We start from the raw sequence: 16,347 nt of genomic DNA on the forward strand, positions 1-16,347 counted from the left end.
TAAAAATCACTGGTGAAATAATTAGAGGCTATGAAGGTGGGCCACAGGATTTATTGAAACAGCGAGGCAACTATGGGGCTAACAAGGGATGCAGATCTATCATCCACTTACTGGGATGTGAGAACTACTGAACAAGAAAATCAAGTATTTAGCGGTGCTGAGTTACTTCATCACGCTGAGTTCAGGAGCCAAGTGAGTTTTGTATTATGGTCACAAATATATTAGGTTGCAGATAGGTGAAAAATTCTTTTCTTGCATCTTGAAACAACTAGGCAAGATCATTGTTTATAAATGTTTTGTCTGTCATCGTATCTTCTCCTTTCCCTTCTCTTCCCTTTCCCTTGTCATGGACATTATTCACTTACATTTTTTCTTTCATTCTGTGTCTGTGAAGCTTCTCTGCCTTGCTCTAAATCTGCAGTTTTCGTGCAGCTTCCTCATCCAGGTACACTCTACTTTCATCATATTTGCACGAAGTGCTGCTTGATCTGCTTTAGGGTTGGGCCGTGGCATGAGAAGTGGTTTACTGATCCTTTTGAGACGGGAATGGCTTCAGTGTCAGTGCCAAGCTGTTGCTTTTCTTGTGTGATGCTAATAATACCTGATGGTAGAGGAGGCAAAGAAAGTCAATCGCATCCTTAAGGATAAGATAAATTTGGTAGCAGAGCAGTGGATGCTTGGTAGGTGAAATCACTCTGCTGCAGGTATTCAGCTAAAATGAAGAGCTCTTTCATGTGAGCTCTTTGGATGCACAGTGAGTCAGCTGTAGCTTCAGTTACACACCACTGGAAGACAGGCGTGAGTTCTTTGGACTAAATTGCAGCAGAGAGCAGCTCAATAAAATGGGTACTCAACACAGTTCTTTCTCCATATAGAATGAGAAATCAAAAAGCTGCAGAAGAGGTTTTTTGCTCACACCTGTGGGTTGCTTCCTATTCTCATGGTAGTTTGTGGTTTTTGTAAGCTCACACCCACACGAGGAGAGGAAGGACGGTGCAGCCTGCAGCCAGCTTCTGGCTGCAGTTTTGAAATGGTCCCTGTGTGTGTGTGAACCGTGGAGCATGTGCTTTGTTCGTGCTGATGCCAATGAGAATAAGTTTCTTACAGGAATGAGAGATATCTGGGAGATGTAATTTATAGTAATAGGATTTTGTTGTAACCTTTTTACTGACTGTCAGACATCCTGATTTTTGCTGCTGATTGTGCTTTTAGCCTCTTGCATAAAAACACTCTTCCTGCTATTCATTCCAATGCAGCAAATGTACCGTAAGTGGTGAGTGTTGCTAAACACATCAAAAATACTCATTTTGTTGCAGAAATAATGTGACAGCTACACTAAGACATTACTACAGGAATGATTAACTCATGGTAGCATCAGCATAAAAGTAATAATTGATTGGAAACATGTCTGCATTAAACAGAAGTCTCAGCTTTTATTGTCTTCAAGTTCCTGAGTGTGTCCAAAGCTGTCAGATAACGGCTCACAACCTGAGACTCATGTGCTGCCACCATGTCAGCATGAAGCTTACACTGAAGCAGTTCATTTTGGAGGTTTGTTTGGTGTTAGTATTTTAGCAAAACATGATAGAGTTACCTTGTCCTGCGGGCAAGATGCGAAGCTTCTCAGGAAGGTGCATGCACGTGGGCACAAAGCCTGTCTGGGTTCACGCTCGCCCTGCGCTGTCGGCCGCCTCCTGCCCTCGGTGGAGCCGGACTGACGCCGGAGCAGTTCTCGTGAAGATTTCCAGACTCACCTGCTCTGTCTGTGCTTCCTGTTAATACCCTGCTTGGAAAACTTTCTTTGGTTGTCCTTGCTAAAAGTTAATTGTTGGTTATTTTTTTTTTTCTCTCTCGATTTGCCAGGGTTTGCATAATTGTAATTGCTGTCTGCACTTTGACACTAAACTGTTGAAGCGAATACCTGCGCCAGTTCTATTTCTGCTGTATGCAAAATAACCCCGCTAAGCCTGGCGTTCCTCCTGGCAGTGAGGCAGAGTCCTCCAAACATTGATTTGTACCTCACATGTTTTTCCTCATCTTTATTTGTGAGCCAAGATTCAGCGTTGAGGGGAATTTTAGGTACTTGAATACACACGAACGTTCTCTGGTGGCAAGAACAAACCTCTGCCGTTGCAGCAGAATCCTGCAGGTTCAGAAATGGACCTTCCTCACTCGGCCGTTCCCCTGTTTAATAACAGTCATTGATTTTTTGGCTGGCAGAAGCCGCAGATCTGACAGTCTGTCAGTTCCTCCTCCTAGAGAGTGCGAAAGCCAGAAGAGACTTGAGTCAGACTCTTTGCTCAGTTTACTCAATGCTAGAGGCAGAAGGGGCTTTGTGGCCTGGAAGACTTTCGTTTTGTGTTTTCAGTGGGTGTGGATACTGGTAGGAATGCTTTGTGGATGGAGGGGAAGCCTTCATCTGCCATGTGAACGTTTGTGTGCCATTTCCCATACTGAATAAAATCCCTGTTTCTGTTGAAGAGCTGACCAGGTGGACGCAGACCCCTGTCTGTTGTCATCCAGTTGTAGGAAAGTAGCACAGATTGAAACACTCAGCCGGTGCCCACAGGCCAAAGTGTTTTGTCTTGTTGTTGGAGACAGATTAGACCAAGCTCAAATTCAATCTGCAACTTTAGGGAAGAGAAAAAAGATCATTTGAACGAGCCCTGCTGAAACGTGATAAGGTGCGCGCAGGGGAACACGTAGCTCCGTGTGAGCAGCATCGCACTCCAGCGTGCGCAGGGGTTTCATCTGGTCAGTCTGGGCTCTCACTGGACACGGGGTCGTACATCTGATCCTGAAAAAGGTACTTTCCATGCTACGGGACCGCAGTAAAATAGCTGTCCCAGATTTGTCGTTTGTGAGACGCCATGGACAGTAGTGTTGTGTTACGTTGGGCTGGAATGGCGCACTGGGCTGGCTGGGGTAGAGTTCTTTGTGGTGGCCGCCGTGGGCCGTGTGTAGATCTGTGGCCAAAACGGTGCTGAGCAGCGTTAGTGCGGGGCAGGGCCGGCTCCGCTCCCTGCTCCGCGCCCCCGGTGGGTACCGGGGCGGGCAGTCAAATGGAGGGGACCCCGCCGGGCGGGCGGCCCCAGCTCGCCAAAGGCTTGTTCTGTTCCAGACAGCGCGATCGTGGTGCTCAGCGATGAAAGGGGCAGAGGGGCGCCGGGGGGGTCGGTTGTCGTCCGCTGGGGCCCTGGCTGGGCACGGGTCTGCCCGTCGGGGATGGCGAGCGATTCCCTTTGCATCACTTGGTTTGTTTTGCTTTTTTTTTCTTCTTCCACCGATCCCTCGCTACCAGACAATTTTTTTAATCTCTACCCCCAAGTTTTCTTGCTCTTTACTCTTCCTCTCCTGCTGCCCCACTGAGGGTGGAAGGGAATGAGCGAGCAGCTGCGTGGTGCCCACCCACCCACTGTCGCCCAGCGACTGCAGACGACAGGGCGGGATTTTCCAGTACCCCGCGGCGGCGTCCGCCGGTCGGAAGAGCCAAGGAGCCGCCACGGCCCTCCGCGTCCACAGGGGCGGGGGCGGAGCCTCTGCGGCTCGCCCCGCCCCCAGGAGGCCCCGCCCCCCATGAGGCCCCGCCCCCGGGAGGCCCCGCCCCGCGCTCGGGCCCGGCGCTGCCGCAGGGCGCCCCCTGGCGGGCGCGGCCGGGGGGTTTTCCTGCCGTTGCTCCCTCGGGCGCGAAGGGGCGGCCGGGCGGCGCGGGTAACCCCGGTCCTGTGTCTCCCCAGGGATCGACAAGGAGAACGTGGAGCTCTCGCCCAGCGCCGGACACGCCAACAGCGGCAGGATGCGCCACGGCTCCGCCAGCCAAGTGCAGAAGCAGCGAAGCGCTGGCAGTTTCAAACGTCACAGCATCAAAAAGATTGTGTGACTATTGCTTTTTAATTTTTTTAATTTTGGTTTGTGGTTTTTGGTTTTTTTTTTTTGGAAACTGACTGATGTACGTCGGCCTCTCGCACAGGGCCCCCGCCGGTTGTGATGCTGCACTTAATTTTTACAGTTCCCATCCCGTCAGCCATGTTGCCAGATGATCAACTCTTGGAACGTTGCCTGAACTTTAACACCGTCGTTTCTTTCCTTGGTTTTGGTTTAAGCCAGTGTTTCCAAACCGCCCGCAGAGATCCTGCCGGGCTCTGTAGCCGAAGCTGTGGAGTTCCTTAGCGCTGCAGAACCGGATCTTGTCCGGATCCGAAAGCCATTTCCCACAGACGGTTCCACATCGCTCGTTACCCGCCACGTCTGGGTCTTCTCTGAAGGAAAGTGTTAATCCTTAATCCCGTTTGCACACTTCAAGGTAGAGGCTTGTGAGCCGGGGGAAGTTCCTGTTATCCTGGGTTTAATTCAAAGCTGTCAGATTTTAGCTGTGGACTTTTTTTTACCGTGCTTAACAGAAACCTATGGTAGCGCAGTACAGTGAGCTTAACCAGAAGTGGTGGATTAGATTAAATTTCTAGTAATTAGCAATAAGTTGGAGAGGACAAGGAGGCTGCATGAGTCTCTCTCATTCCCCAGATCATAGCTTCACTGACTTGGACTGTATATGGACCAGACTGGACAAACTGGCTTTTTTCCAAAGCATTTTTTTCGCTTTGCTGTACTTTAACTGCACTAAAAAAGGTTGTATAGTGGAAAGAAAATCATGGAGAACTGACTATTATGCTGTCGTTGTAGCAGTGTTGAAAATTAATGCTTCTTTCTTCCCTTTAGCATATACTTTAGTTTTGCCCTTCCCAACGACATGCACCTTCGAGAAATTCCTGGCAGAATAACCACTGGGGAATGGAGGGGAACACTTAATGAATCACCTTCCAGCACTGGGAGGTGGCGTTTAGCAAAGCTGCTTTTGTGCTGCCCAGGCAGCGATACGAAAACAGTAACGTTTGCTCAAGGTACATGAATTTGAACATAACTGACAGTGTGTCAAATCCAGGTTACGCCCGAACGTTGGCAGCGCAGTCCTGGTACCCGCACAGGCAGCCAGACCCGCCCTGCCCAGCTGCCAAGGGGTTCAGTTTGTGAGGGTTCCGACCTGGGGGTGCCACAAAACTGAATCGCTGCCAAAGGCTTGTCGGCTGCAGTCGCGTGTCGGCGAGGGACGACGCGAGAACGCGCCGCTGCGGCGGCGGCGTGGCGAGGTGCGGCGCGGGGCGCTGCGCACGCCGCCGGCACCGACTGAGGACGTGCAGAGCAGCGGGCTCGGAGGCGAGCGGGCGTTCCAAGGAAGGGGTCTGTCATCCGGGCGCTCGCAGGGCTGAGGGTGTTAAACTTCCCCTTTTCAGATCCCTGTTGTCTGTTAATTAACAATCTGCAAGTGGCTTTAAAGGACAACAAGAATATCCACTATATAAGAGAAAATCCTCTAGTGCAATTCCGTAGCGGCTTTCCGTAAATCAAACTCCACAGCTAAATTATTAGAGAATGGTACAATTAAGTGCTCCGATGTTGTTGATATAGCACATAACTCACATGTATCCATACAGTAACAGTGTAACATTTATGTAAATAAAAATACCTTTATTGTATCGGTTCTTAAAATAACAACTTAATTTCTTTAATTTGTTTACAGTCCTGGAAAAACTATGAACACAAACTTAATATGCAAATAGTTTGCCAAAACAAGAGGAAAACTTAGAATTAGCAGTCTTGAACTAGATCCGTTGGAAAAACACGAAGACTTGTGCAATTAACCAAATTTTTCATTCTTGGTTGCGTAGGAGTTGCAGTAGAAATGCAGTTACTGACCTGGCAGAGAACCACGAGAGGGCTGTGAGGGTAGAACTGACCGTAGGGCTGGAGCAGCCGCTCGTGCCCGGTGCGGAACGCCGCGAGTCGCTGATCCGATCCGTTCTTATCTCGACATCACGTGGCTCAGAGCCGCCTTCCGCGCCTGCACTCGGTTGTACCGACGGAGCTGATTCCAGCCTCTCCGCTTTGCTCAGATAAGGAGTTGTGGAAGCCTGGAGATTTGTAGGTAGGAGGAAAAAAGAATCTCTTGTCATTTGCTGTTAGAAACATGCAGCTTTCTGTTGTTTCTCCTGCAAGCAGATTTTCTTTGAACAGAAATAGTAATTCCAGATGAACTACCAGCTCAGCTTTGTTTGGACTGGGTGCATTGGAGAGCAACTCTCAATTTTTTTGCATTGCCTAAACAACAAAAAAATGTCCCTAAATTAGAATTGATGCGTTCTGTGAAATACGTACAATGGGAAATGGAAATTGCCTTTCATGTGAGAACTAGAACTACTCCAGGCTCTCAGTCCCAGCTGAAAAAAACTGGTATCTTCATAAAGTCAGTTGACAAAATTTAATTTATTCTATTTCCTGAAAGGAAGGGGAGTCATTGAATGTTTTCCCTGCATGGTTCAGTGAGAGGCGCTGAACTTTCTTAGAGCAGGGGTGTCAGACACACTGTCAGACACGCCAGGTGAGGGGGGCTGAACTGGGGTGCAATTACAGTCGACAGCCAAGGCTTAATTGAGGGTGGCGTGTGCCCCGATGCGCAGGAAAGCTCTCTCCAGTACCAGGAGCTGGGAAAGGAAAGCACGGCCTTTCTTTAATGGTTGATCTTCTCTCAGTCATTAGTCGTTCAGTGCCTTACTGCCACATCCATCACAGCCTGCTCCCTCCGGCAGCCGCTGCTCTTGGTTTGCTTCTTTGCTTTCTTACATCCTCCTGTATTTGTTCTCTTCTCCCACACTCTCTGTCCCACTCCGCTCCTTTCCTCTGAGCAGTGCTCCCAGCCCAGCCCGCTTCCGTTCTCTCCTCATCCCATACTCCGTGTGTGCTCGTAGTGACCAGCAGGCAGTTGCTGGTGACCATGTGGACATGAGACCTGACCTGGCGAGCGGGAGACAGATCTAAGGGTTCCGAGCTTGGCACCACTGTTCCAGGCAGCCTGCAGCCCCCAGCCAGCCCCTGCTGCACGTGCTGCTGCAGCCGGCGAGTCTGTGTGCCCTGAAATGAAAACTTAGAGTCAGAAAAACCGGCTTGAACTTGTGGACCATGTGACTCCATCATGGGGACTGTATGTTTGACACCCCTGGTTCAGAACACCTTACCCCTTACGCACTAACTACAGTTCCGTACTGTAACGATGGACGTTTTGTTTGTGTTTGTATTTTCCCTGACTTCAAGGTAATTCCGTAGTATTTGAATAGTGCATAACCTACCTGTTAATAATGCCAATGTTTCTGCTTTAACCTGCATGAGGTTTCCACGAACCGGAAACATTTCAAGTAAGTATTGTGGACTGAGCACCTGGGAGCGTTCCAGTGCTCTCTTCCTAACTGGGTTGTAGGTTTTAGGGCTTTTTCTGTTTCATTCTAAGGTTATTTTTTATCCAATGTAATGAAGCACGTCTTATTGTTATGCAACAAACTTACCACAGAAAGTCACTTTTAGTGTTGGTCCCACAATTTTTTTTTAATGCAGTATATTCACCTGTAAATAGTTTTTGTGTAAAATTTGACAGAAAAGTATATTTACTACACTGTAAATACATGTGACAATATATTGTATTATTTTGCTTTTTTGTAAAGCAGTTAGTTGCTGTATATGTATAACATACAAATTTGATTATTCTAGTGTTAGTAACTGTTAACTACTACTACTCTTTCCTGCTGTTGCGTTACGTCATTTAAAAAAAAAAACAAACGCTGTGTACTATAAACTTACACTGTGTATGATATCTTACTATTTCCATTTGGGCCTCAACTTTGGAAATGTTTCCTTGATCCACAATCCTGTTCATATTGTAAGCAAGTGTGTGACAGCTGGCAAGGGCCCTGCGGATCCAAACGCAGCTGGTAACTGTAGGTAAAAAGGGTAGAAACCTGGTTTCAGACAATTGTTGTTCACCCCATTTTGCCCTCATGTATGTACTTCCCCTTTTTTTTGAAGTAAAATGTAAATTCAACCTGCTTCAAGTTGTTTGAAGGTCATTCACTTACGCTGCGGCACGAAGTTGGTGTCCTCGGAAATCCTTTTTCCGTTTCTGGTGGCGGTGAGATCTGGATGGGTCCTTTGGGTCTGAACGAAGGGGCCACCACAGCAGGTGCTGGATTCAGCCCTCGTCCCACACCTGAAAACACACTTTCTCTGGGGAAAACTAGAATCAAGTTGAAATCCAGTGTCTTGGATTTGTCTTTCCAGAATGGTGCTTCTCTGTGTGTGATCGTGCACGGTTCTAAATAATGGCAAAACTGATTGCCTGTGGATAACCGAGGACAGAATTTGGACAGAATAAAGCCCATTGTCATGAATTTCATGTCACTTCAATAAGATTATCATAACTGAATAATAAATCAGAATATTACTTTTTAAAATGTAAATTTAATATTTTAATAAAACGGCTGCTTGGTCTTTAAAGAACATTTCAGTATAATTTGTCTATTTCAGCTTTTCTAGCTTAGAAGCTTCAAGTTTCAACTGCCAGGCAACTTTTATGGCAAATGATTAATCAAATCTATTTTTCTTTTAAGGGAATATATGACTTTCCTATTAAAAATGTGTAAGTACTTATATTCTGGCTTTGTGAATCGTAAAAGGATGTAAAAACACATTAAAGTGTGACTGCATTGACTTCTTCTGAGACATCTGCTTGTTCCTGCACACTGAACGTAGGCTGCTCAGGGGGACACAGGGGCCAGAGCTCCCGTTGCCGGTAGAGGCTGCACGAACAGAAGAGCAGCAGCTTCTGAACGGTGAAATCTCAGGAACACATTTTCTTTACCTTAGAGGAAACATTCCTGAATCCTAAATTGGAAATAGCAGCACTGACTAGAGCGGGGAGCTGTACAGGAGATGTTTCCTGAACACCACGTACTAAATCGCTGCTGCTAAAAACATGTTTGAAGTTCCTCTTTTGGACAGTTGAGCTTCCCAGCGAGGAGATCTCAAAACACACTGTAGCCACAGGGAGGGAATGAAAGGAGAAAGAGTTTTATTTTAGTTATGCCTTTATACAGTTGGAAGAACTGTATTTAGGGAAGAAATTGGACCCCTGGAGCAAGCAGTTCTGCCTTAGGAAACAACTTCAACGTCCCTGCCCAGCGGATGCTGGTGCTGCTAAAATGTTTTAGAAAGGAAAAAAAATAAGCCACGTAAAAACTCAGAACTTTCTTGATGCAGGGGTATGAATTCTGTTGCAGAGTTAAGTAGGGCAAAACCGTACAAGGGAGAAGAGAAAGGAAGCTGGTCCTGAGCAGTAAGACTGAACCATAATGCGAGTAATAATTCCTAAATAATAGGAGTAATAACTCCTAACTACTAAGCTGTCTCTTATGTCTGGCATAAATATTTCCAAATACCCCTGACTTGGGATAACAAGTCTTCACAATATTCATACTTGAGATGTCCCAGAAGTTTCACCCTAAACTTGCAATTCCCTTAACAGGAAGCTTTTTAAGCACACTGAACAGCTGCAAGGAAACGTGCACAAACATTAAAATCAAAGCCCTTCCCCAAGTCTGGCGGGATGCTCCCAGCAGGGAGAACCACGGCACGAACCTGGGATGAGTCTGACACCTCTGAAGGTCAGCGCTGCTGCTGGGATTCGCTTCGTCTGGGGCTGCTGCACAGCTGGCAGCAGCTGCCTGAAGAAAATGCATCCGCTGCTCGGGGCACGAGCTGTCCTGTCGCAGCGAGCTGCTGCGAGGCGGGGAGAGGGGAGCGTGTCCTGTTCCCTGCTGCAGCGGGCTGGCCCCGGAACGCTCGGAGCCAGCTGTGGAGCTGGCATGGGTTAAAACCGCTGCTACACGGGCGCCCGGTGCATGAGATGGGATGCAATCTGGTCCCTTACCTCCTACCACAGGGCTGAAGCCGACTGCCAGTTGGTCACTTCGGCAATTGTCAGACACCTTTCGTTCTTCTGCCCGCCCTGAGGCCCATCTGTACGGGAAAGGTGGGCAGAGGACACATGAACCTAAATAGGTACAACGTGCCACAGAACTAAAAACTAACACCGACCTCCTGTAGCTGTGGAGAGTGCTACAGACTGTGCCATTTCCAAGCAACAATGGGCCTTTCTCACCACTGGAGTTCACAATTTCTAGGCATGAATCCTTTGTGTCTTGGAACACTGGTTTCTTCAGTTGGCTGCTGCTCTGTTTAACAAGCTCTCAAATGAAACTAAATCCCAGGGTTGTGTGGGTGGGGAGTGTTGTGACTTGTTAAAACAAGTACGGTTTTGTTCTTCAAAGCAAAATGAAAAAAAAGCCTGATGACTGCATCTTTAGGGATATTAAAATGATAGTGCTATAAATAACGATGAGTAACTAACTATACGTTCAAGAAACACCCACTGAACTATTCAATTGCGTTTTCATTTTTTTTCTCATAGTATTTTGTCCTTCAGAAAAACTAGAAATACCTGTTCCACTGCCACTACCCCCAGTTAATGTACTTGGAGAACGAGGTCTGCCCAGGAGATCCGGGTGCTCCGTAAAACACACAGCACAAACCCATGAAGCACTGGTCAGCCAGACCTCCACGGCCTGTGGAGACACGGGTAAATGAAACGGCCCAGTCCAGAAGGGGTGGATCAAGGACAGGCCTGACTGGGAGTGAGTTTTCCAAGCTCCAGCTTATCAACTCTGCTTCCTGAGGCTATTTAAGATCTAAGATGCCAGGCAAGGGCATGGCGGGCAAGTAGCCGCAGTGTTCAGCACAGCTCGCGGTGGCAGCACACGCGAAGAGGGTGCAGTGAACGGTGCTGTGCAGTGTGAGCGAGACCCACCAACTGTCTACAAAGAGGCACAGCTGAACATGGGCCAGAGGCAGCACAGAGACAGCGGCCCCGAGCCAACAGAGAGGCTGGTTCAGAGCAATGCAAAACATGCCAAGGCCCCACAACACAAACACGAGCGGGGCTATCGTGCCGAGGGAGGACAACAAAACCCAGGAAGGAATTTCTGCATTTGCCCAAAACACTCAGCAGCTCCGTGCAGTAGGGAGCAAACAGCAAAGCCTGCCTGTGTGCTGCTGAATTCTGCTCTACGTCGAACTACTCACGTGAAAAGCTGCTCACAGGAAGGGAGAAGAGGCCGCCGCCAGCGCTGCGTACTCCGTCCTTCCGAGGGCTGTGCTGGAGCGCGTTCTCCAGGGCTGAGTCTCCTCTGCTGTCTCTCCAGTCAGGCTCAGCCTTGTTTTAACTCCCGGTCTCAGTTCCTGAAAGAGGGAGAAACCAGCTGCGGTGCAAACACAGCCGCGCTGCTGAGGCAGTCCCACACGGGCCATTTTTTCTTTCCAGGAATGTTTGTTTGCTTTTTAAATCATGAAAATTGAACTAGCAGGATAGAAAATGGTTTCCCACCCATGAAAAATTCAGAGACATGAACCGTTTCTGTAAGAATGTGACTCGTCAGACATGGAAGCCGTAAATCGTTCCGTTAGCAGTGTTTGTTTTCTTTGACATCACTAATTTTGTTATTACTGAACAGAATATATTTTTCTTCTCACTACAGTGAAGCTTCTAGACTTTGCTGTAAGTGCTCAGCCACGCACTGCACACAGAGCAAGATACTGGTTCTGTCCCAAGAGCTTAAAACGTTTATGGTCACCACGTGTGTCTGAGACAGGCTGCCTCTGTGACCTGGGACAAATCTCTCAACATCTCACGCCCGATAAATCCAGGCCTCACAAACGCCTGAACTGCCCAGCTGTAACAGCCGAAGATGGCTGCCGGTGGAATTCTTAACAAACTTCCCAGATGTTTGGGTGAAAGACATTACAAGGGCAAGTCTGAGCATTGTATTTTTTCTGCTTCATGTGTGGTGCAATTTGTAGTCTTTAAGCAGATATTTATTATTAATTTCTGCCTGCTCTAAATCAAAAGATTGAGGCAAATTAGGAACTTTTCACAGAAAAATACACAAATTAGTAATTTAGGAAGGACAATCACACTCAAACACGACTCTGTGATTTTTCCAAGCTACTCGTTTACAATCTCTAAGGTACTAAGTGCTTGCTGCACATATGTGTAAATAAACAACTGAGCAGGTCTAACTCCAGCCAGCCCAGTTAGTCAGGCCAATAAACCCACCCTGGTGTGCCGCTGTCACGGTGTTTACAGCCAGGCAAGCTCACAGGAACGGAAAAGGCTCTGCAGAACGAGAGACTTGGTCACTGGAAAAAGGCAGGCAGCTAATTCTGGAGTAATCTAGTACTTCCAGAGGAAAAGGAAGATCAAGCTTTCACAGCTGTAAGGAAACTGATGCTTTCCTACCCTGCTGCAGCTCCCACTGGTGACCATCAGGAATTACTCCGGTTTACAGTCTCACTTCTTGCTCTGCTGTTCCCTGCTGCCTTTTCTTGCCCCAAAGCACGCCTGCATGAGCCATCTCTCCCTGGCTTAGTTCTTTCCTCTGACTTTGCCTCCGAGTTTCCAAAAGATGAAAAAGCAGTTTAAGTTGTTCTGTTGGGAAATCTCTGTCACCACAAAGACAGGTCCACTGACAAACCAAGAACAGTTTCCTCTCCATTGTGCACAATGCAGAACCAAATCCTGAAACTGTGCAGGGACAGCAGCAGCCCGGGGGCCACCCCCAGTGCCCAGATGCAGCAGGTGCCCTCTGATCTGCAGCAAAGGCAAATACAGTGCCAGGCTGCACAGGAAGAAGTACCCACAAAAAGCTAACTCCTGTGACTCCGTGACTTTCCATGCAACTGCGCTAGATTACTTGCAGAGAGCATACACCATCCCAAACTGCTCTTCCCACACAGGCCCAGCGTAGAGGCCAAACTCCTCCCCTCCCGGGTGCTCTGAGGTTATTAACACACAAATTAACAACGAACCCCCAGGAAAGTCAGCGCGGAACTTTTCCCAAGGCATGGCTGCTTCTCAGACGGCTCCAGCCACACCTCATATCCTTTTCCTCTTTCATTCCAGTCGGCTCTGCAAACTCCCAAGCTCCTTAGAATAACTACAGCTATTTTCCAGAGCCTCCTCCCAGCGACTTGCCTAGAGCTGTCCTGAAAGCTACTGTCAAACGAGCCCCTGTGCCCCAAAGAGCGCTCCAGCGCCAGCAACAACCAGCCACACTTTTCTACTGTGTATCTCCCCACCTCCAAAGCCTCCGAGATTCCTAGGGACACAGAAAGCATTTACACACCATATTTTCTTTAAGAATGCAAAAAGCTTTGGGGGGAAACATCGCAAGTATTTAACAATAAAATGAAAACAAAAGTCTCCATTAATTCCAACTTCGGGCCACTGCAGCTAAGCAGTAACCTTGCCCAAACACCGATTTTCATTTCTCGTTGTGGTTCAGCCTTGGCTGAGAGCAGCTCCAGCTGCTAGTCAATACATTTGCCTACTGTCTAACATTTTGTCATTTGCTGAGCATTCACAGCATTTGTCTACAGCTCTGTACAAAGCACAGATTCACTTCTGTTTACTTGTCTGAACAGCATGGTGGAAGCCAGCAGCGTCTGGCTGTGTCAGGAGACAACCAAGTGCTTTGGCTCCCGGGCTGAGATGGACCCGATGGTCCCCGCAGAGAATAGGGCTGAGCAGCTGGCGTGAATGGGGGTGCTCAGGCGCAGCCTCGAAAGAACCCTAAGAAAGAGGGGCGAAAGGAGCCACTGCTAGAGCTCTTTGGAGAGGTGAATCAGCCACTCAAAGACGGGCCAAAGCAGAAGGCACGGCGGGTCCTGCCAGGAGAAAGGCGGCAGCTCGGCACCTCGCAGGAGCCTCGGGGCGCAGCGCCCCGACCAGCCGGGCCGGGCGGCGGTGAAGGCCGGGAGCGCTCGCGGGGCTGGAGGGGGCCCCGCGGGCCGCGCCACGCCAGCGAGTGGGAAACCTTCCACCGTAGCAGCTCCCGGGCTGCCGCGGCGCCGGCCGCTCCCCGCCGCGCGATGAGGGGCACCGCAGGAGGCGGCCCGGCCGCCGCCCCGAACAGGGCCGGCCGGGCCTCGGCGGCACCTCCGCCCTCCGCTCGCCTCCCGCAGAGCGGGGCCCCACCCCCGCGAGTGCCGAGCGCGGGAGGAGCGAGGCGGCGCGGCGGCGGACCGAGCTCCGGCCCCGAGCCGCGCCAGGAGCGGACACCAGCCCCTCCGGCGGCCGGGCCGCTCCCCTCAGGTAATGGCGGCGGGAGGAGCGGCGCGGTGCGCAGGCGCAGCGCCCGTGGCGGGCGGGTCTCGCGGGGCGCGGCGCTCTCGCGAGAGGGGCGTGGCGGGCGGGCGGGGCGGCGGCGGCGCTGCATGTCCCGGCCCGGCGGCCCGGCCGGGCGGCACGTGGGCTCGGCGCGGGCGGGGGGCGGCGGGCGGGACCGGGAGCTGCTCCGGGCACCGGCGCGGGGAGGGCGGTGCCGCGCTGGACCATCCGTAAGTACCGCCGCGGGCTGTCGGCCGGCCGCTGGCACAGCGGTGGGGCCCGCTGCCCCGGGCTGTCAGCCGGCCGGTTCCCCGCAGCGCACCGCCGGCGGGGCCGCTGCCCCGGGGTGCTGCGGGGCGGAGAGGGAGGTGCCGCCCGCCCCGCGCTCTGCCGCTCGTCAGGCCATGGCCGCGGCGGGAGCGCTCCCGCACAGCCCGGCCGCGGCCAAGGTCAGCGCCGCCGCGCTCGGCCCCCGGCTCGGCGGGTCATTCTCGGGCCGCCCGCGGGCGCGGTGGGGGCTCCGCCGACATCGCCGCTCGGCGCCCGGGTGCAGCGCGCCGGGCCGTGCCGGTACCCGCCGGGGAGCGGAGCGCGCCGCGGCGGCCGAGCGGCCCCGGGAGCCGGTGAGCCTCTGCGGGTCCGGGGGGCAGCGGCCGCCGTCGCCCGGCAGCGGGGCGCGAAGGCTCTCCGAGGGCTCGGCGAAGTAAGTGGCGGTTGTGAGTCTTTCGGTGTTTTTGTGTGTTTTACTACTCCTTTCCCACCCGACAGTACACAGTCAGTGTGTTCCTTGGAGAAACCGCTGTGCGGCCGAAGGAATTGTGCGGGTTGGCGTTAAACGTGGTTCATTCCCGCTGCGAACTGCTGTAGCTGCTTAGGAGTGAAAGCGAGAGGTGGCACAGGTGCTGCAGGCTTGGTAGCAAAGATGAAGGATGCCTCGTGTTGTCTCCTGCATGGCTGGTAGGGCAAGGCTCGCTTGTGTTATGATAATAGCCAGTAAAAACTGTTATTAGCAAACTTTTCGTATGTTGCAGTGACTTCTGTTTGTTTGTAAGTCAGCAAGAAGCACAGAAGCAAAGGAATTAAATTATATTGTTATTATGGAAGTAATGTTTCAGTAGCCTTGCTTTCCTGGAAGAATCCTTGTTGTTTGACTTTTCTCTCTTTTCTTTTTCTTTCTCCTTCTTGAAGCAAAAAAGATCTAAGTTACTCGCATTCTAGAATTGGGCAACTTGATCTGTCTGGCTAAGTTCTTTATCACAGTCTAGTGAGGTATACCGTGAATCAGGGAGCACAAAATGAATGGGCATCTCAGCAAGGGCATCTTTTTATGCAAGTTGTCCGTAATCGTAGGAAGCAACAACAAGAGCTGTGTTTGACCACAGTCGGCCACTTCCAGAAAAGTAAGGGGCTGGAGAATGGACATAATTCTGACTTTCTGTGTTTCCAGGGTCGTGTGCTGCCTCGGTCAGGTTGGTGGCAGTGCTAGCACCTGCTGAGCGTTATCAGAGCCTTTGTGGACTTTGTCTCAGGTGAAAGGAAACGACTTGTTGCTGGGGAAAGTAGTAGCAGGAGACAGTAACTTGACTTTTCTCCTGTTTGCTTTGTGCCTGTGAATGATCTACTGAGTTACAGCCCGACGTGTGTGCGCGGCACAGCCGAGGAAGAGCACGTGGCAGCTGGAGTGCAGCACGGCTCGTGAGGGACGTACAGCTTTTTCTCGGTAGCACATGGACCAGAGCTGTCAGAGCAACTGAGCTGAGCGTGCTCCTCTGCCGGCGGGTCACTGTGTGACCCAGTTCAAGTCACTTAACCTCTTCATTCTTTAATGAGCTTCCTGCGTAAAGGGTGAAATGCTGAGCTACTGTACCTGCCACCTAGTAATCTCAAGGTACCTGTGGTTCTGGAAGAGGATAGTGGAGCTTTGCCACATGTATCTTGATGGCACAGTCTAGTTCTGGATTAGTTGGTTTGCTTGCAGGTGCTGCCTAATGCACTGAAGGAAATTACAACCTTTCAGAAAGTTAAAAGGAGCAAGAAGCCTGTAGAACTTGAGCTGTGTTTGAAGCTTGCTGGAATCCACCTTCTTACTGCATCGCTTGCTGTCCTGGCACTGCTCATCTGACAGTCCAGCAGCTTCTGTGTCAGTGTTTCACTGAGTTCTTGAAGGACTTTTAAAAGTACTCGTGGGACACCAGTGCTGGGGGATTCAGGCAGGTGACTCTCACCAGGATGGTAGCAGTAGCTTG

At 50.5% G+C, this 16,347-nt stretch overlaps 1 protein-coding gene across 4 annotated transcripts in view; it reads left to right on the top strand.

Moving 5' to 3' along the window:
• NF1 (neurofibromin 1) overlaps positions 1–5,122 on the top strand; it is a 90,037-nt gene extending 84,915 nt beyond the window's left edge. For 3 of the 4 annotated variants that reach the window (XM_086624768.1, XM_086624769.1, XM_086624770.1), the window contains one exon: positions 3,738–5,122. In XM_086624768.1, the coding sequence (XP_086480894.1) occupies positions 3,738–3,880 (143 nt within the window). In that variant the 3' untranslated portion in view covers positions 3,881–5,122. Of the gene's footprint in view, positions 1–394; positions 446–3,737 lie in introns of all 4 variants that reach the window. The other variant, XM_086624767.1, reaches the window with a different exon arrangement.
• Positions 5,123–16,347: the final 11,225 nt, after the last annotated feature.

Source organism: Tauraco erythrolophus, chromosome 21, assembly GCF_009769465.1.
Source record: "Tauraco erythrolophus isolate bTauEry1 chromosome 21, bTauEry1.pri, whole genome shotgun sequence".
Taxonomy (NCBI): Eukaryota; Metazoa; Chordata; class Aves; order Musophagiformes; family Musophagidae; genus Tauraco; species Tauraco erythrolophus.